The sequence below is a fragment of the Megalobrama amblycephala genome, linkage group LG4 (assembly GCF_018812025.1).
Source record: "Megalobrama amblycephala isolate DHTTF-2021 linkage group LG4, ASM1881202v1, whole genome shotgun sequence".
Taxonomy (NCBI): Eukaryota; Metazoa; Chordata; class Actinopteri; order Cypriniformes; family Xenocyprididae; genus Megalobrama; species Megalobrama amblycephala.
This window is the reverse complement of record NC_063047.1, coordinates 5,250,626-5,272,866: the sequence shown is the minus strand read 5'-3', so window position 1 is coordinate 5,272,866 and position 22,241 is coordinate 5,250,626. Positions and strand designations below refer to the sequence as shown.

Here is a 22,241-nt window from a genome sequence, read left to right as displayed (position 1 = left end):
CTCAAGCTCCATCAGGTTGGATGGGTAGTGTCGGTGCACAGCCATTTTCAGATCTCTCCAGAGATGTTCAATGGGGTTCAAGTCTGAGCTCTGGCTGGGCCACTCAAGGACAGTCACAGAGTTGTCCCATAGTCACTCCTTTGTTATCTTGGCTGTGTGTTTAGGATGTTTGTCCTGTTGGAAGATGAACCTTCATCCCAGTCTGAGGTCCAGAGCGCTCTGGAGCATGTTTTCATCAAGGATGTCTCTGTACATTGCTGCATTCATCTTTCCCTCAATCCTGACTAGTCTCCCAGTTCCATCCGCTGAAAAACATCCCCACAGCATGATGCTGCCACCACCATGCTTCACTGTAGGGATGGTATTGGCCAGGTGATGAGCGGTGCCTGGTTTCCTCCAGACATGACGCTTGCTATTCAGACCAAAGTGTTCAATCTTTGTTTCTCATGGTCTGAGAGTCAGACTCCTTTTGACAATGAAAGCTGAGGAGTTGATTTTATCTGTTTTGATATGCTGTTGTTCATAGAGATATTTAGATGGATTCAAAGGCTTTTTAGTAGAGATGCACCGACTGCAATTTTCTTGGCCAATTCCGATTTCCGATTTTTTGTTAGTGTGATCGGCCGATACCGATTTTTGCCGATTCCGATTTTCATTCTAAGAACTATAAATGACAACATATACAAAAAAATCTACTTTTCTTCAATGCAGAGTTTTATTTTCATTAAAAAAAAAATAGTCAGTAATAAAATATAAACAGCTCAAATAAATGCAAAAGAATAAAGAGCTATGAAGTTAAGTTTTTCGGGTTAACTGGGTTTTTATTCAGGTAAGAAATACTACAGAAATTAAAGTAATCAAATGTAAAATAACAAAGTGTCATTTTACATTGGTTACCTTAATTTCTATAGTCTTTATTGTAAATAATTCTTACCATTAAAGTTATAAAACGTATTCAGTCAAGAGCAGAAAGTGATTTTCTTTGTCTTTTGTTCTTTGATTAACATGACAGACAGCAGCAGGAATATTGGACTGCTGTCCCTTTAAGAGTCTATTAACGGTGTTCAACGGACCCAATACTGTTACACACACAACATGGGTTCACTTTCTTAGCTATTTAACGATTCAAAACTGACTGTGTTTATCTGAATACTTGCCAAGATTGCCTGTGCCGCTGGTTTTGACATAGTTTTGTATGTATTTGACAGTTTAAGTGCAGGAAGGCGCTTATTTTGGTACTTGTGACTCTGTTTGACTTCTGTCTCTGTTTGAGACTGAGCGTGGCTTGTTCGCTCCACTTATATAGATCAGTGGTACGCGCGCTTTTGGTGTGAGCGCGAAACCTGTGGGAATGACTAAAATTATGCGCAATACAAGCACTACTTAACTGGAGCGAATAAGACGAGAGAGAGGAAGAGCCTGCGCGGGTGTGTGTCACTTCACCGTGACAGAGACAGTGGCGCCCCCAGAACATTTTAATAGGGGTGGCCAGACGAGGCCACAGCAATTCTTGGGGTGGCAAAAAAAAAAATATATATATATATATATATATATATATATACAGCTCTGGAAAAAATTAAGAGACCACTGCAATTTTTTCTTAAATCAGCATCTATACAAGTATGGAAGCCATTCCATTCCAATGTCTGTTGAATTCCAACACAGGCACACCTCATTCTACTGAATGAGGTGCTGATTAGGTGATCACCTGAACCAAATCTTATTTAATAAGGAAAAGTATAAAAAAAACACTTCTGTGGTCATCACTATCCTCTTGCAGTGGGACCAGCTGGATGGCAAAAACAGTGCTAGTAGTACTTCAAAAGTAATTGGAATCAAAAAATAACTATTGACCATGCCAAAAAAGTTGAAAAGGAAAGTTTTGAGTGAGGAAAAGAAGGGTTCAATTCTGGCTTTACTGGCAGAGGGATACAGTGAGCGTCGGGTTGCTTCCATCCTTAAAATTTCAAAGACGGCGGTTCATAAGAACAAGGTCAAGCAGCAGACATTGGGGACAACAAAGCTACAGACCGGCAGAGGGCGAAAACGACTCTCCACTGACCGGAATGACCGCCAGCTCATTCAAATGTCACTCAACAACCGTAGGATGACATCAAGTGACCTACAAAAAGAATGGCAAAAGACAGCTGGGGTGAAGTGCACGGCAAGGACGGTTCGAAACAGGCTCCTAGGGGCAGGGCTGAAGTCATGCAATGCTAGAAAAAAGCCCTTCATCAATGAGAAGCAAAGAAGAGCCAGGCTGAGGTTTGCAAGAGACCATAAGGATTGGACTGTAGAGGACTGGAGTAAGGTCATCTTCTCTGATGAGTCCAATTTTCAGCTTTGTCCAACACCTGGTCGTCTAATGGTTAGACGGAGGCCTGGAGAGGCCTACAAGCCACAGTATCTCGCACCCACTGTGAAATTTGGTGGAGGATCGGTGATGATCTGGGGGTGCTTCAGCAAGGCTGGAATTGGGTAGATTTGTCTTTGTGAAGGACGCATGAATCAAACCACGTACAAGGTTGTCCTGGAAGAAAACTTGCTTCCTTCTGCTCTGACAATGTTCTCCAACTCTGAGGACTGGTTTTTCCAGCAGGACAATGCTCCATGCCACACAGCCAGGTCAATCAAGGTGTGGATGGAGGACCACCAGATCAAGACCCTGTCATGGCCAGCCCAATCTCCAGACCTGAATCCCATTGAAAACCTTTGGAATGTGATCAAGAGGAAGATGGATGGTCACAAGCCATCAAACAAATCCGAGCTGCGTGAATTTTTGCACCAGGAGTGGCATAAAGTCACCCAACATCAATGTGAAAGACTGGTGGAGAGCATGCCAAGACGCATGAAAGCTGTGATTTGAAATCAGGGTAATTCCATCAAATATTGATTTCTGAACTGTTCCTAAGTTAAAACATTAGTATTTTGTTGTTTAAAAATTAATATGAACTTATTTTATGTCCATTATTCGAGGTCTGACAACACTGCATCTTTTTTGTTATTTTGACCAGTTGTTGCTTTCAGCAAATAAATGCTCTAAATTACAATATTTTTATTTGGAATTTGGGAAAAATGTTGTCAGTAGTTTATAGAATAAAACAAAAATGTTAATTTTACCCAAACACATACCTATAAATAGTAAAACCAGAGAAACTGATAATTTTGCAGTGGTCTCTTAATTTTTTCCAGAGCTATATATATATATATATATATATATATATATATATATATATGTGTGTGTGTATATACATATACATACATGCAAAATCAATTGGTAGTTATTAATAGAATAATGAGGACACAAACCTTTACATTCAGTCGCGTTCGGTCCCATTTATTTGCATACACATACCTACACCGTTTTAGTCCAAAAGTGTGCACATTTGTAGAAATACACATTTACCTCAGATTGCATTATGGTTTCATAATTACCGAGGTCATAAAATATAGTTTGCTAGGGGGGTTCGGGGGCGTGCTCCCCCGAGAAAATTTAGATTTATCTGGTGTACATATGTGCATTTTTAAGACGTTTTAAGGCCAACAAATTGGATAACAATAGCTTTAAAACCATGTCAACAAATACATGCATTCACAGTTTTGAGGCAGCTTTAATCGCATATGTGGTAATTTCATGACTTAACTTACAACAATGCAATGACGGTCATTGCTCGTATTCTTTTGGGCTTTATTTAAGCTATAATAAAGTAATTATGCAGCGCGCGCCGGCACATTTGCGCATGCAATACTTGAGTGCGCGCCGCGAGCACAGAATAACGGCTGATTGGACCTGTTCATTTTTCTTAATTTTACTGACATAGTCTGACAATATCTCATCTGACCGCAGTTCAATGTTGTTCAACTGAAGCTCCCTCGTCGTCACTTGTAACCTATCTTTTCCAATTTTCATTGATTCAACTTATTCGTTCAAAAAGCTGATTCATTCAGTAAACAGTGCTATTTGTTGCTCAGGGACGCAATACAATGCTCTGGATTTGATCTGAACTATATTCGTTGGCGAAATTGTGCAGAAACAGGCAATGATGTCTAAAATGTAAACATGAATAAAATTTATATAACATTTGTTATGCTGATATCTGGAGAAAAACGGCACTCTTCATGTGATATTTATTAACACAGTGAAAGCGTGCACTACATGTGCACCGACACTTCGTCTAATCTACAAGACAACATCACATACAGGGTTGTCAGATCGATTGTGTATCGTTTAAACAACAATTATGATAAAATCGTAGACTAAATATATCGCACACCCCTACCCTACCCTCTTCACAGTATAAATAACATTTGAAATTCAGGTCTGTAGACATTACTATTTAGACTCTTGGTGGCAGTGAAACAGCTACTCTGGTGGCGTCAGTCAATCTATCTTTTTTGGTGGCATTTTATTTTCTTTCACTTCATGAACTTGTGAATTTACATTATGCATTTAAACAATTGCAAAATCATACTGGGGTGGCCACAGGGGTGGCCAGAGTTTATGCAGGGGTGGCCGGGGGCGCCCCTGGACAGAGAAGAGAGCGAGAACGCGCAGCTGACGTTATTGCCTGATTCTCTGACCCAGTTCGTTTGCTGGTTTCCATGGTTGCAATACGCGGTGTTTTCCGCCAACTGGCAACCTGTGATGTCGAAATACTATCCGCTTGTTAAGTCATGACGTAAGGAACGCCGTTTCCGGGTCCAAGCCTCGACTCGTTTCACTTGAGAATGCCAACGACGGCCGTTTATGAGTGCTATTTATTCATAATAAACATCAAACATTTAAAAAAGTTAAACATTTTAAATACTTACAGTGTACACAACAGTCTCCATGCTCACAGCGTCACAGATATTAATATTTTAACGATTTATAAAAGATGAATCATTGTCTGGCCATCTGGGATTTTGGTATGGAGATAAAGGTTATAATTATATATTTTTTTGTATTATTACACCACATCGTGTGTGTATATTAGCACCATTTGTTGTTTTCTTGTGGTATGAGATAGAGCGTTTGGACCTGGAAGTGCTGCCGCGTGACGTCAGACTTAACAACCGGATTGGATAAACTGGCAGCATGCAGTTTCGCACAGACCAAACAAAGACAGACATTCCGACACGGAACGCACATTTTCAAAGTAGATATCTGGCTGTAGCATTGTTTTTCTGAGAAACAAGTAGGTAAACTTAGCATGTTTCCTAAATATCTGCAAACATATTGGGGTATTTTTATGCTTTATTACAGTAAAAATCTTACATAGAGCCCCTTTAAAATTAGGGCTGTCGATTTAACGTGTTAACTTAATTAGTTTTGGGGGGAAAAAATAACGCTTTAAAATTATTAACGCATTTAATGCACCAGCCCCGCCCCAGACCTATGTAGGTCATCTGACACTTCATACAGTTGATGGTGATGAACATGATGCAGGCATAGACTGTAAAAAAAAAAGATGGACGACGCGACGCCGTTTCCTTCCATTGTAATGAACTGAAGCCAAAATGGGCAGACGAATGGGCGCTGACACGTTACGCAATACGTCAAAAAAAAAGAAGAAGCTTGGAGCCTGGGCATGCGCAGAAGGAATCGTCAGTGGAGCCGGAGGCGGAGTCGCGGTATCAAACTTCCGCCCAGACGACTGCGTCATCATTCATGTATTTTAAATAGACTATAAAAATTATACACAATTTAAAATTCTACCTATAAAATAATAGGCTATTCTGTTTCTAGAGCAATAATATTTTTGAAACAGCAAATTCAGTAGATAAACTCAATATAATATGCCACTAGAAACAACTCTAAATCGTCAGAAACGGTCCTGCCATTTTAAATCAAGTTCAACTAACATTACAGGAGATCGATTGCTGTAACTAGAGTAGGCTATCATTAGTTTTGTCCTGCTAATCATTATTTTATACCCATAAAAATAATAAGTAACTGCCAGATAACGATCACCTGCTTTTTCCCGACATGGTTAACATTAGGTGTGTTATCTTAATTAATAACATTTATTAATTAGCTTATAACACCCACATTTAACGTTACCGAGAAAAGCTCAGATATCCGTCAGATCCTATAGGTCAGTTAGTACAGTTTACTGCTGAACAACTCATTTTGTTGGTGTTAAATAACAAAGAAATCGAAAATGAATAGTTAGTTATATACATCTTCAATCTCCCCTCGAAGCTCCGACAGTCCTCAGACAAGCTGTCAATCAACTGCGAATCATGATGACACACCCCGTTTTTATAGCATTAAATTGCAAGCTAAAATCTAAATTATCACAAAAACGAACAATTGAATATCTATCAGCGTGATAACAACTACCTTAAATGACCAAAACCATCTTTCAGAAAGTTTTATTTGAAGCAGAATTTATTTTTAAGTTTTCACTGAAGTCTCATTCAACTGCATTGAGAGGGCGGGGTTTATGACTTGTACTGCATCCAGCCACCAGGGGGCAATCAAAGAGCCTGCAGCTTCACTTTTCAGGACGTATGAGACACACCCGGACGCAGGGCAACAACTCACTGCGTGATGTAGCCTATTAGGGGTGTGACGAGACAGGTATCTCACGAGACGAGACGAGACGAGACAATATTTTTACACACTATTTTTAAGAAATCCTCAATGGCAAAATACATGAAATAGTCTGCAGGTGTATTTGAAATGTTTTAACTAATCATCTTGTAATGAATGTCATTTCAGTTCTACTTTCGGAGTATGAATTATCATATGCAGTAAAAGACAACAATACTCAAGTACTGTAAAAGGTTTTGCCACAAACTCAACTGACTGGTCTCTTCAGACCTTACTGTACATGATTTATGAGCTTCTACACCTTTTGACCTCCTAACTGAACTCCTCTCCACAAACTGATCATAGAAATAAAAACAGTATAAATAAAAATGGTAACACTTTACAATAAGGTCTCATTTATTAACATTAATTAGCAAACATCAACTAACAATGAGCAATATACGTGCTACAGTATTTATTAATCTTTGTTTATGTTAGTTAATAAAAATAGTCATTCATTGTTAGTTCATGATAGTTCACAGTGCATTAACTAATGTCAACAAATGAAACCTTATTGTTTGTACTTAATAAGATTAAGAGAAAACTGTTATTCGTTTTTATGGTAACACTTTACAATAAGTTCAACCATAATCGCACTCTCTCAATATTCAAAGTGCAAATATGACCAAATTTTTCTTTGATACAGAGCTGAGAGATGGTTACAACTACACAGCCCAGCCTAAAATAGCTTTCATATTGAGAGATATCTGTATTCATCAGGGAGCCGCTTTCAAAATGCGGGGTATTGAAATCGCGTTTGAATGCGCGCTCTCGTTTACTTTCACTTTCACGATCGTGCGTAACTCTGTAAATATGGAGCGGCGGCGACCGTTATCCAACTGAATTAAATGTTTTTTATTTAAATACAAAGCAAAACGACAGTGGAGGCGTAATGTAAAGGTAGCGGTGGCATATTCTTTCCTAATCATCCTAACCACTCTGTCATGGCAATATCACGAGACTACTTTTCGCCTCGACGAGAAATCTCGTCACATTTTAGCCTCGCGAGATCTCCTGACACGATATCTCGTCACACCCCTATAGCCTATAGAATGCAGTTATATGCTGCTAAAATTCAAGATATTGGGGCAAAAAAGACCCTGTATGAGTTTTTGTCTCATATTTATATCATATGTTATAGTTAAGCAATTTCACACGAGTACAATACCACATGAGTGCTGTTTTTGTTCTGACAACAAAGTGTTAATGTGATGCTGATTGTATAAAACGTTGAAGCCTAAAAGTTTATGTGCAATAAATTCTATTTTAAATCAAATATCATTTTTTTCTGAAGCTACTTTTTGTAATGTCTACTCTATTTAATGCTTTTCTCATTTAACACAATAATGACTTGAAATGATCAATAATGAATGAAATTATCATTTGGGGCTAATTTTCCAAATTTGATGTGCGATTAATCAATCATCACATCATGCAATTAATTAGATTAAGCATTTTAAATCGCTTGACAGCCTTATTTAAAATATATTAAAACAGAAAACAGTTATTTTAAATTGTAATAATATTTCACAACATTACAGTTTTACTGTATTTTTGATCAAATAAGTTGTTGAGCATAAGAGATTTAAAAAAAAAAAACATAAAAAATTCTTTCCAACCCCAAACATTTGAGCAGTAGTGTACGTATAAATAAAAGCATTTTTTTTCCATTATTACATGTAATGCTTTGCATGTCATTTGATTAATTAATCTTGCTATCATGCAATCAATACAATTCATTTATAATAGAGACAAGTTGCACAAATAAAAACATTTGTTGAAAGTAGCTACTAAATTAAATCCATTTGATAGTAGCAAGATTCCATATATGTGTAAATGACCTTCAATACACATGCTTGAAGTAAGAGATGCTTATGAGTGAGATATATATATATATATACAGTGGCAAGAAAAAGTATGTGAACCACTTGCAGAATCTGTGAAAATGAGAATTATTTTTTGTTTAGTACTGTCCTGAGTAAGATATTTTACATAAATGATGTTTGCATTTACTTCACAAGACAAAAAAATAGCTGAATTTATTGAAATAACCCCATTCATAAGTATGTGAACCACTGATTCTTAATACTGTGTGTGGTTACCTGATGATCCACGACTGTTTTTATGTTTTGTGATGGTTGTTCATGAGTCCCTTGTTTGTCCTGAGCAGTTAAACTGAGCTCTGTTCTTCAGAAAAATCCTCCAGGTCCTGCAGGTTCATCAGTTTTCAAGCATTTTTGCATATTTGAACCCTTTCCAGCAGTGACTGAATGATTTTGAGATTCATCTTTTCATACTGAGGACAACTGAGGGACTCAAACTCAACTATTAAAAAAGGTCCAAACATTCACTGATGCTCCAGAAGAAAACACGATGCATTAAGAGCCGGGGGGTGAAAACTTTTGAATTCAACTATCAAGGTAAATTGTACTTAATTTTTCTGCTGGGAAACATGCAAGTATCTTCTGTTGGTTTCGAAGGGCAGTACTAAATGAAAAACAATGATATTTAAACAAAATAAGAAAAATTGTGACATCTTCATCCTGTTCAAAAGTTTTCACACCCGACTCTTAATGCATCATGTTTCCTTCTGGAGCATCAGTGAATGTTTGAACCTTTTTTAATAGTTGTGTTTGAGTCCCTCAATTGTCCTCAGTATGAAAACACGGATCTCAAAATCATTCAGTCACTGCTGGAAAGGGTTCAAATATGCTAAAAATGCTGGAAAACTGAAGAATCTGCAGGAGCTGGAGGATTTTTCTGAAGAACAGAGCTCAGTTTAACTGTTCAGGAAAGACAAGAGACTCATGAAGAACCATCACAAAACAAAAAAACAGTCATAGATCATCCAGGTAACCACACACAGTATTAAGAATCAATGGTTCACATACTTTTGAATGGGGATATTTTAATAAATTCAGGAATTGTTTTGTCTTGTGAACTAAATGCAAACATCTTTTATGTAAAATATCTTACTCAGGACAGTACTAAACAAAAAAATAACATGCATTTTGTATGATCTCTCTTATTTCATTAAAATTATTCACATTTTCACAGATTCTGCAAGTGGTTCACATACTTTTTCTTGCCACTGTATATATAGAAAGGAATTCTTGTGCAGGAAATTGAATCAAAACTACAAACCTCAGTACCACAGAATGTTCCCCGTATAATATATCCAATAAAACCAGTCAGACTTACCCAGACTCTTCTTTCCAGTTCTCTTTGTCTTTGCTTTGGTGCGTTTTCAGAACCCGCTCCAGCTTCTGAGGATGAGAGAGCGAAAGCTCTTTTACAGTGTGTGGTGCAGTGAGTGCGTTTTTGTACACATGTACATGTTTGTTATGTCGTTGCTTGACAGATAAGATTTTAAAAAGCAGATACATATGGATCTGTGTAAAAGTTTATGCATACCTTTATACATGACACATAGGGTGCATTGTGCTGTAGATCTCCCTCAGACAGAGTAGCCTCTTCATCTGGATTTGGGTCAATAAAGTCATATGGGTCCTGATCTGCAAATAATTCAGATGAGAACACTAAGGTGAGACGCTTTCATTCTTGTAAAATAATATTGTAATTCCTAGCTACATCCCAGCAATATGATATGCTAAACTTCTCACAAACACTAAGAAGCCTTTGTTATTTTTGTGAGATCTCTCCCATGGGATTTGCGTTTTAGTATGCCATGACTGTAATAATAAGTAGTCATGTCAATCACAAATCAACAAACAACATAATTACAGATATATATGTCAGTCAATCCACTCTGAAAAAACAAGTGGATTTGCAGCTGTGGGTAATTTCCTGACACTCTGAATTGTTCACTTAATAACTGACAATTACTGTCTTTTATAACAGAAAGAACAGGAAAATGTGTTGGCCTCAGGAATCAAGTGTCTGCAAACTGCAGGTGAATTAGATGTCTGATAACTCTGCACAAATGTTTAGGGCTCATTAAGGCTTTGAACAGATCTGACAAAAGTCTGTTTCTAATTCAGTTGGATGTTTGTCACCTGAACAGCAAAAAAAGAAAAGAAAAAAAAAATCCAAATAACCTAACCTCATAAATATATATTTTGAAAAATGCAGATTAAAATTAAAATTTTGAAAATTAATTTGAAGTAATTGTTTTCATCGCTCTGGTGGGTGATTTGGTTTGTAGGTTACATCAAACACAAAGTGCAGTGGGGTCCATACACCAGTGTCTGAATTCACTTGTTTTTAGGGATTTCAGCTCATTTTGTTTTACATGAATTTGGTTCACAATTAAATGTTAAATGAATGAACGAGCCAGCCACAATCTATGCATAAATTCATTTCTATCGTGTCAACTCTTGGAATAGTAAAGCATGGTAATGGATATAACCATGTTAATGTATTTGTCGTGGCAAAGGTAAGCAGAGGTAAACATTTCTTGATTTACATCCACTTAACACAATGGCAGTTACTGTCTTATGTTTTGGAATCATTACCATGGTATCTGATCGTACAAATAAACCAAAGTTTTTATTTAAGAGTGACAAAGCAGACCGGAATCTAATCCTATGACAGTACACATCATGTTGGATTGATCACTATCAAACAAAAAAACAAAAAAACAAACAAATACACAGTGTAAATAATAACCTATGGCCAATGTGACTAATGCTGAAAGCACACCTTTGTTTGAGTCCAGCTTTGTGAGAAGAATGTGTGGATCCGCCCGCGCTGTCTCAGACACTTGAGAATGGAGACTCATTGTATCATCATCAGATGGCTGGGAAATGTGAGACAGAACAGAAGAGAGAGAAAAGACAAGAAAAGGGTAAAATCCTTTTTTTTTTTTTTTTTTGTAAGAGACTCCCTCTGGCAAACTGTAAAAGAGATATACGCAGTAATTGCTCTGTGTCTTAGTTCGTTTTTCTTGAACATCCTGGTCAGGTCAAGTTCCACAGGTGTGCCTGACCCACCTAATTATGAGCAAATGCAGCCTTCATGTGCAGTTTTTACCTAGAAATACTCCTATTTATGATAACTCCGAGGGCACGTGAAGGCAGCATCAATCCCCCCACCCCACCCTCCACATCAGTGTCTACTGTTTGGACTATCAGGCAGAATTAATTCAAAACTTTTTTTCTATTTTATGAAGTGAAAAACCTCAATATTTAGAGCTGTTTGCACTACTAACTATGCATGTGTATGACTAATGTGCGTGTGTTTACCTCTGTAGTCGACAGTCTTTTGTCACCATTGTCACTGCCAATACCTGAGTCAGGGCCATGGTTTTTACTGGGATAGAAATCTTCCATACTACACAAAGAAACACATATTCATGTAAATAAAGAGACAAATAGACACACAACATAATTTCCCTATACTACTCAGAGTTTGATGAAGATAAATTCAATAAAATAATGAAACAATATCACACATGAAAGACAACACTTTTATGTAAATGACGTGTCCCAAAGATCCTCTTCTGTGTGAAAAGACTTTCTTACACTACAGATTTGTGAGCTACCACTGATAGTTTAAAAGATACATACAAGCCTTTGTTACTACTTAAAAGTTGTCAAGTTAGAACTGAAGTAGCAATGATGACTAGCAGCTAAACATTAAAAAAAGTTATTGAAGAAAAAGAGTACTAAAGCTTTGTAAAGACATTAGAAAAATCTCTAATTCAACTGATTTTTTATCTTCCAAAAAGAAAAAAAAAGTAATAGTTGAACAGATATTGAATTAGGCATAACCTGATATTGCTGAGTTCAACATGTTCCTGGGTCAACATTTTTGTTGATCCTGGAACAACATTCAAATCAACTAATCAGATTTGAGGGACAAGTTTACAGATTATGTCAAGTTTAGGCTTAAAATCATGAATTGCTGCTTCTACATCAGTGTTATTCATCTATCATTTCCCTCTGATTTTTGGGATAACTTAAGGGTAGGGTAAGGTTTGGGGGTAGGAATAGGGTTAAGACTAAATTTTCAGACTAGAATGTTGTTCCAGGATCAACAAAATATATTGACTCAGGAACGCATCTAACTCAGCAATATCAGGACGTGCTTGAATTACTTGAGTAATTTGAGTAACATTTTAAACACAATTTGCCAGTTACTTTGTAATTGCAACACCAACAAAATAGTTTCAAACAAATTCAAAGAAGAACCGTTGCACATCTCTGAGCAACACTGAGGAGTTTAATTCCTGAATGAATCAGTGTTTCTGAACAAATAATTTGAATGATTTATTCAATGACTCACTCACAAAGGAAGTCACTTGTTTCTTATATGAATCAGTGCTTTTGAACGAATGGGTTGAATTGACAACTCAATGACTCACTCTACTGTTTCTTTCCTGAATGAATCAGAGTTAAAGTGAACAACACATTCATATGCCAGTCACTACCTACTGGCATATCAATGTAACCCAAAGAAAAGTCACTGTACTTCAATCATCAGGGCAACAGGAAATTCCTCAGCAGTTACAAACAAATGTTGATAACATGATTCATGTGTCTCTGAAAGTGCTGTAATTTACAAAACAATGTACCATAAACAGAGGACAAAGTTGTAGTTACCTGTCTGTCAGCTGCTGAGGTAAGCAGCGTTTTCCCAGAGAAGGCAGGTCAAGTGTGTCTGGTTTTTTATCCAGGCGACATGCCTGCAGGTTTAAATACTTAAAGATGTGGATCTTCCCCTTCAGGCAAATCTGAAAGCAAAGAAGAATATTACACTAATTAAAACTGACAAGATGGGACATTACAAACAGCACATAAATTACTGCCTCCATTAGAGTCTTCAAACCGTTCTTTCAAAAACATTTCAAAACAAAAAAAACCAAACAAAAAAACCTCTTACCAACCCCAAACTATTGAATGGTAGTGTACACGGATATATAAACACATACAGACAGACTTCATATTTTGCCAATATTCATTCTCATGTAAATATTCACATTAAGTGCAATGCAACAATTTATGTAAGAATGGATTCATAGACATTTCACACGATAAATAACCTTACATTTTTTACTGTAATACACTAAAATACCAGACATAACGCTTCTTTAAAAAAAAAAAAAAGTCACATGACTGGTATGCACCTGTACTTGCAAACACACACTGTGTGCATTTCCAAAGAAAAATTAAACATAGAAAGAACATTCCAAACAAATCTGAAACAAGGTTAATTTCAGTCAAGGAAAGAACATGCTGTGCTTCAAAACTGCGTGTCTGAGCAAGACGAGCCATAGTCAGGGAAAACATATTTTGTTTTGAAATCAGTTTGTCAGACAGAAAAAAAAACGTAGTATTTTGCGCAATTGTTTTTGCGTAAAAAAGATTTTACTGATGAAGGGGAATAAGGAAAACCAATGATCAACAGCTTGCATCCGAGCTGTAGTTTCTTCAAACGCGAAGGACAATATGCTGATGAGATTAAATCTGAGTGTTCAGAACACAGCGCTCTGCTAATGCTGTGATTAAAACAACATGATGTCCTGCATCACACCATCTGTGAATCAAGAATATTATCATTTGATTTACTGCACCCAGGTACAGCAGCGTGGGTGTTCCCTTCGATCATACAGTCAATTACTACACTCACTTTCTCATTCACATTTTAAAGCTAAGGGCGACCAGGCAACCGTCAACATCTGTTGTGCATTCTTTAGGGTACAGTGTGATGGCTCATGGGTTGATCCATACAGTAATCAAACTGGCAAATGAAACAAAAAATGTGTTTGGCTAGGGCTGTGATGGTGGCGGATTTTTTCCCCCATGATGGGAAAAAGGCCATCCACCACAGGTTTGCTGTGTTTTGGGGGGATAGGGGTTTGAGAGGCTAATTCATGAATTTGATCTTCTGCAGGTGCAAGACATTTTGGCTATATTTGATGTTGTGCTTCCAGAGAAAGTTAAACTAATTACCAGAATGTGTGAAATGAGCTATGCAAATAAACTTGACATGTTTTACCATGTCCAACAAGCACAAACTGTTAAATAGAATTCAATACACCGGTAAAAAGTTATCTGTCTTACAGCATTTTTCAACTTTACCACAGTAAAGGATGCAAATATAGTTATTAAAAGTGAACAAAAGGAAGAAACATTTATAGGTTATTTAAGGTTTGGGAAAAGAAACAAGAGGGTCCATGTCCAGCGGAATAATTATTATAACTCAAACAATTTATGGGCTCATGTACCTCTCCGATTCTGCACAAAATGTTTCCATGGTTGTGATAACATATAATTGCTAATATACCATTTCTTTTGGAAACAAATCTTTGTGCTTCACTCATTTTATAATATTAATGTAAAACAGCAGTCACATACACAAATGTGTTTGGGCATGAAATTGACAGGCACAGCCATAGGTTTGGTGATTACTTTTCTACAGAAGAACTTAAAAATGACTGAAGGGAAATAGATGTGACAAGAACTTAGTCTTAGAAGCAACTGTAAAATGTTAAAATAGACATTGAAATATTTCGATTTTGTGCTACATTATATATATATATATATATATATAGACAGTGGTGTGGAAAAAGTGCTTGCCCCCTTCCTGAGATTTTTTCAGATCATAAAACAAATTTATATATGAATCAAAGATAACACAAGTAAACAACATGCAGTTTTTAAATGAAGGTTTTTATTATGAAGGGAAAACAAAATCCAAACTCACATGGCCCTGTGTGAAAAAGTGCTTGCCTCCTAAGCCTAATAACTGGTTGAGCCACCCTCAGCAGCAACAACTGCAATCAAGCGTTTGTGATAACTTGCAATAAGTCTGTTACAGTGCTGTGAAGGAAATTTCGCACACTCATCTTTGCAGAATTATTGTAATTCAGCCACATTGGAGGGTTTGAGCATGAACCGCCTTTTTAAGGTCATGCCACAGCATCTCAATAGGATTAAGGTCAGGACTTTGACTAGGCCACTCCAAAGTCTTCATTTTGTTTTTCTTCAGCCATGCAGAGGTGGACTTGCTGGTATATTTTGGATCAATGTCCTGCTGCAGAACCCAAGTTCGCTTCAGCTTGAAGTCACGAACAGATGGCCGGACATTGTCCTTCAGGATTTTTTGGTAGACAGCAGAATTCATGGTTCCATTTATCACAGCTCAAGTCTTCCAGGTCCTGAAGCAGCAAAACAGCCCCAAACCATCACACTACCACCACCATATTTTACTGCTGGGATGATGTTCTTTTTCTGAAATGCTGTGTTACTTTTACGCCAAACGTAATGGGACACACACCTTCCAAAAAGTTCAACTTTTATCTCGTCAGTCCACAGAGTATTTTCCCAAAAGTCTTGGGGATCATCAAGATGTTTTCTGGCAAAACTGAGACAAGCCTTTATGTTCTTTTTGTTCAGCAGCTGTTTTCATCTTGGAACTCTACCATGTAGGCCATTTTTGCCCAGTCTCTTTCTTATGGTGGAGTCATGAACACTGACCTTAACTGAGGCAAATGAGGCCTGCAGTTCTTTGATGTTGTTGTGGGGTCTTTTGTGACCTCTTGGATGAGTCGTCGCTGCGCTCTTGGGGTAATTTTGGTCGGCCACTGTTCCATGTCTTCGCCATTTGTGGATAATGGCTCTCACTGTGGTTTGCTGGAGTCCCAAAGCTTTAGAAATGGCTTTATAACCTTTTCCAGACTGATAGATCTCACTTACTTTCTTTCTCATTTGTTCCTGAATTTCTTTGGATCTCAACATGATATGTAGCTTTTGAGGATATTTTGGTCAACTTCACTTTGTCAGGCAGGTCCTATTTAAGTGATTTCTTGATTGCGAACAGGTCTGGCAGTAATCAGGCCTGGGTGTGGCTAGAGAAACTGAACTCAGGTGTGATAAACCACAGTTAAAAGTGCCCTAGATTCAAAATTTGAATTTACCTTGGCATAGTTGAATAACAAGAGTTCAGTACATGGAAAAGACATACATTGAGTTTCAAACTCCATTGCTTTCTCTTTCTTATGTAAATCTCATTTGTTTAAAAGACTTCCGGAAAACACGCGGATCTCAACATAACACCGACTGTTACGTAACAGTTGGGGTGTACGCCCCAATATTTGCATATGCCTGCCCATGTTCCCAACATTATGAAAGGCATTAGACAAGGGCAGCCAGTAACGTCTGGATCTGCACAAGTGAATCAACAGACTAGGTAAGCAAGAACAACAGCGAAAATGGCAGATGGAGCAATAATAACTAACATGATCCATGATAGCATGTTATTTTTAGTGATATTTGTAAATTGTCTATCTAAATGTTTCGTTAGCATGTTGCTAATGTACTGTTAAATGATGTTAAAGTTACCATCGTTTCTTACTGCATTCACGGAGACAAGAGCCGTCGCTATTTTCATTTTTAAACACTTGCAGTCTGTATAATTCATAAACAACTTCATTCTTTATAAATCTCTCCAACAGTGTAGCAATAGCCGTTAGCCACGGAGCACAGCCTCAAACTCATAGAGAATCAAATATAAACATCAAAATAAATACTTTACTCACATAATTCGAAGCATGCATACAGCATGCATGACGAACATCTTGTAAAGATCCATTTGAGGGTTATATTAGCTGAGTGAACTTTGTAAATGCGCTGTAATATAATCAAGAGCTCGTGTGGCAGGGAGCACGCGAATTAAAGGGGCGGCGCGCTGAAAAAAATCAGTGCATGGTTAATGATGCCCCAAAATAGGCAGTTAAAAAAATTAATTTAAAAAATCTATGGGGTATTTTGAGCTGAAACTTCACAGACACATTCAGGAGACACCTTAGACTTATATTACATCTTGTGAAAAAGCATTCTTGGGCACCTTTAAGTTATTTTTTAACGGGGGTGGGGGGGCTAAGCACTTTTTCACACTGGGCCATGTGGGTTTGGATTTTGTTATCACTTCATAATAACTGCATAATAAACTGCATGTTGTGTTTACTTGTGTTATCTTTGATTCATATTTAAATTTGTTTGATGATATATTAAATTATATATATATATATATATATATATATATATATATATATATATATATATATATATATATATATATATATTTTTTTTTTTTTGTGATATAAATAAATACAGGAATTTTCACCTGACTTGAATAGTGAAATAATTAATCATTCTAGAATGAGTGGGGTTATTTAGTAGGTGAGTGCATCTGCACAAAAATTAAAAATACGCTTAAAAAGCTGAAAATTAGGGATTTTATCAAAACCCCTAAAAAAGGACCAACTCTCAAACCTCTTTCAGTAATCATAAAAAAATCTCTTGCCACTTGAGTTTTCATAGGCTACATTCCTACTGTTTTTCCCCATTCAATATGACTATAAAATAATTATTATTATGAAATGTCATTTGCCATTGCTCAAAGCATATCCATAGCATTTTATTTGACCAGGGGTGTCATGCACTTATTTTACTTATTTTTATTTTTTTATTTGCTTGTTTTTGAGGGGGCATTCCTATTTGGTACCCTAGGTAAGATATTTAAGATATATGTATGTATATATAATCATTATTGCATCAATTTGCCTGATGTCTTATGTATTTCACAATGTCAGCCACTGGATGGCGCCAACAGAAAAGAAATTAACAACAGACAGTAACAACAATCAAGCAAATCTTCAGCTCCACACATGTGAAGAGATACACTGTAACAGATAAGTGCTGACATACCTGGGCGGGAGGAGACTGCATGGGGTTGTTGTCGAGAGCGATGTGCTGTAACTGCTTAAGTTTGCGGTAAGATATGGGAATCTCAGTGATCTTATTACAAGAGAAATCCAACCTGATCAATGGCAGATCAGACAACTCTGTGAGGAAGAGAGTAAAAGGTAAAAAAACTAAAGATATGAGAAATTACTGTAACTAGCATAAACACTAAATGTGCTGAATGTGAGTTTATATCCAGCGAAGCTTTTGTAGTTTTATCTGATTGATGCTTTTGTTGACAATTATCTGTCTTGTGTATATGTCTATACCATCTGGTAACACTTGTAGGAGGTTTCTTCGTATGTTGAGCTCTCGTAATGCGAGGAGTTTTCCCATCTGTGCAGGAAGCACCTGAATCTCATTACAGCTGATGTCCTAGACATAGAAAATACATATACTGTGTATATTCGAACATCACAGAAACATACACGTTATCAATTACAATAATCAAACATGTATTTCCACATACTGACCAGTTCCATGAGGTCTTTGGCCTTTCCGATCTCCTCGGGAATAGACAGGAGTTTATTGTTGCTGACCACAAGCACTTTCAGAGGAAGAGTGAAGAGAAACTTGGGGAGAACGGACAGCTGATTTCGACTGAAAACATCAAAACAAGGATTAGCTTCAATAGTCTTCAATAAATACCATTCAACATCTCTCACTTTCTTTAATAAAGGACACCCCCACAACAACAACCAAAAACAACAGTTGCTGGACAGTAATATACTACTGTTCAGTGGTTTAGGGTTGGTAAGATTTTATTTGTTTGAAATAAGTCTTTTTTGCTCACCAAAGCTGCATTTATTTGATCAACAATACAGTAAAAACAGTAACATTGTGAAATATTATTACACTTTAAAGTTTCTAATTGAATATTATAAAATGTAATTTATTCCTCTGATGATTAAGCAGAATTTTCAGCAGTCTTCAGCATCACATGATCCTTCAGAAATCATTCTAATATGCTGTATTTTGCAACATTATAAATGCATCTTTGCTGAATAAAAGTATTAATTTATTAAAAGTAAAAAATAAAAAAAAACTTATTGACCCAAACAAGCTGCTGAAAATTCAGATTTGCAACAGAAGGATTACATTACATTTTAAAATGTATTAAACAGAAAGTTTATTATTTCAAGTTATTTTAAGTTGTAATATTTCACAATGTTAGTTTTTACTGTATTTTTGATCAAATAAAAACAGCCTTGGTGAGCAAAAGAGACTTGGTGAGCATAAAAATGTTACAAGCAAACAAACAAAAAATTACTGATCCCAAACTGTACATTTTGAACAGTACAGAACAGAACACAACTTAAATTTGATCTAAAAGCAGTTTCATTCAAAAGACATCATTATAATTATTATTATTACTACAGCTTAAACAGCAACAGCATGAAGACTATCTTGGCATCTGGTTTTAGAAATGAATTATGAATTATAATGAGATTTTGAAGTGATCAGTGTGGGTGTTACCTGATGTTCAGGTAGGTGAGCATCTGTAGGTTTATAATGGCCTCTGGAATGACCTTTATGCAGTTGTGGTAGAGGTTTAAAGACTCCAGTGGTGCAAACATACAAACTTCTGGAGGGAGTTCACAAAAACGGTTTTTCGACAAGTCTGTAGAGAAAAAAAAGGAGTGAGAGAGAGAGAGAGAGACAGAGAGAGAACAGAGGGGGGAATTATTGATTTATCAAGGCAGTACATTTTATTCAGATGCAGCATGAAAAGCTCTGGTGACAAGCTGCTGATCATGTGACACCTAACAATAAAACAGCTGAGATTCACAACAGTGAAATTAATGTGACCCACTCACTTTTAATAATAATAATAATAATAAAAAAAAAATCATGTTGAAAATATGTGTTTAAATGCAGTAACAAAATGGTTAGTTCTGGTCCTTGAATCTGACTGAATCATCTCCAGGAAGCTGATATAGAGTTGAACAGCACTGGTTTGACAGTCTGTATCACTGCACTTGACTGGGTTCACATGTTTCAGACTGTGAGACTGTGGTTCTTCAGTGACACTTTCTGCCAGTTACAAAATTACACCAGTAGATGGCAACAAGTGACTTACTGAATCATACTCAAATGATTTGTTCAAAAACAGATTCATTATAAATGTGTGTTGCTCAGAGACAGTCAGTGGTTGATCTTGCTTTGGCTTTGTTTGGGATCATTTTGACTGGTAAAGCAAAAAAAAAAAAAAAAAGCCCTTAGTCCTCAAGCAGACATCAATCTCAAAACTCAAAAAGAAAAAAAAAAAGACTAGATTTTTAACACCTTCAACCAATCACAACTGAGTTGTCATTACCATGGTGTTGCCATGGGAGCAGACATGCATGCAGAACAAAAAAATCATGTCAACTTCCTCTATAATTCACATCCCCTTTGAAAAGAGTGTATGTGAGAGAAATATAAAATGCTGCAATTATATCAAAGCAGACAGAAAAAGAAGACAGACAAATAGAAAAAGCAATGAGATATCATTTCAGGATTCTTTTGGGTCCGTTACATATTACGTCCTTCAGGAGTTTGAGCCAAATGTCAGCAAAGAAGAATTAATTCACTATTATGGGCTTGGCACTTGTCAGCCAATGAGATGCAAGCAGACAAAAAAACGTCCCACAAAAGCAATATTTGACTGTGCAGCGGTCGCTGCCAACCTGAAGCTGTGCTGCCTGGCAACTATTACAGACCTAAGCAGTGTTGCTTGGCAACCGTTACCAACCCAAACTGAGCTGACTCCACCTCAGAAATTCCTCTTGAACAACCTTCAGTTGGCTGATAAGAGAGCGGAGCAGGCTCACGTTAGTTTAGCAGTCGTGCTTCAACACCGAGGTCGCACATTATCAACATTTACACACCACTGCACATTTCACTTCAAACGCTCAAAAAGATCAGTATTATACATACATTTATCTGTGTATGGTGAAATTTTCACATGTGCATATATGATCATGTGCTAGACAAAGTAAAAATCTTTTGCTGGTCCAGTAGGGAGGCTGTTTTGGCTGATTAGCATGGGTCAGTTAGCTGTAACCACACCCACACTACCCTGCAAACTTTTAAACATTATATTATAATACATGTTTTTCAAAAGACTTTATAGTGAAGGGATTGGAGCTTTTAAAACATGTTAAATGAAAACTCCGTCACATTAGAATTCTGTTCCAGGAACAGAACTTCAAAACTATCATACCTTTCTTCCTCTTTTAGGAGAAAGTTCACCTAAAAATGTAAATTCTGTTATCATTTACTCACCCTCATGTCATTATAAACCTGTATGACTTTATTTCTTCTGTGGAACATAAAATAAATATTTTTGAAGATTGTCTCAGTGTTTTCTGTCCAGTCGTTGATAATCAAAACGGTTAGTTACCAACATTCTTCAAAATACCTTCTTTTATATTCTGGAGAAGAAAGAAAGTCTTACAGGTTTGGAATGAAATGAGGGGGAATAAATGACAGAATTTACATTTTTGTGTGAACTATCCCTGTCTCATAGAAACAGTTGTCTGTTCCTATGAGAGGACATTATAGTTTACAGCCATCTATGTCTCTCAAAACCTGAAGAGATACAGGAGGAGAGTGAACTGGAATCAACTGAACTGGAAAAGAGCTGATCAAACACATTACACACAAACACACACACACACACACACACACACACACACACACACACACACACACACACACACACACACACAGTGACTGTATGAGGAATCAAGTCTGTGTGATTGTTAGAGACAGACAGAAAGTCAGTGACTGAGTGAATAGAGACTTAAAGAGCCAGACAGAATAACTGAGGAACTGTGTGTACAGGTTTGGCTATACCTGCGAGGGGCAAATGTCCTCACTTGCATAGATACTTGCAACCGATAGTGAGGACATTTCAATGGTCCTCACTAGTTAAAAAGGCTTATAAATCGGCCAAAACATGTTTTTATTTA

General features: G+C 36.8%; 1 protein-coding gene across 4 annotated transcripts in view; it reads right to left on the bottom strand.

Moving 5' to 3' along the window:
- Positions 1 to 22,241, bottom strand: part of lrch2 (leucine-rich repeats and calponin homology (CH) domain containing 2) — a 90,076-nt gene that overhangs the window by 45,625 nt on the left and 22,210 nt on the right. For all 4 annotated transcript variants that reach the window (XM_048186950.1, XM_048186951.1, XM_048186953.1 and 1 more), the window contains exons 2-10: positions 19,762 to 19,906; positions 18,759 to 18,885; positions 18,555 to 18,660; positions 18,250 to 18,386; positions 13,141 to 13,271; positions 11,782 to 11,869; positions 11,240 to 11,336; positions 9,992 to 10,092; positions 9,779 to 9,843 (exon numbers count right to left, since the gene is read on the bottom strand). In XM_048186950.1, coding sequence (XP_048042907.1) covers positions 9,779 to 9,843; positions 9,992 to 10,092; positions 11,240 to 11,336; positions 11,782 to 11,869; positions 13,141 to 13,271; positions 18,250 to 18,386; positions 18,555 to 18,660; positions 18,759 to 18,885; positions 19,762 to 19,906 — 997 coding nt within the window. The remainder of the gene's footprint in view (positions 1 to 9,778; positions 9,844 to 9,991; positions 10,093 to 11,239; positions 11,337 to 11,781; positions 11,870 to 13,140; positions 13,272 to 18,249; positions 18,387 to 18,554; positions 18,661 to 18,758; positions 18,886 to 19,761; positions 19,907 to 22,241) is intronic.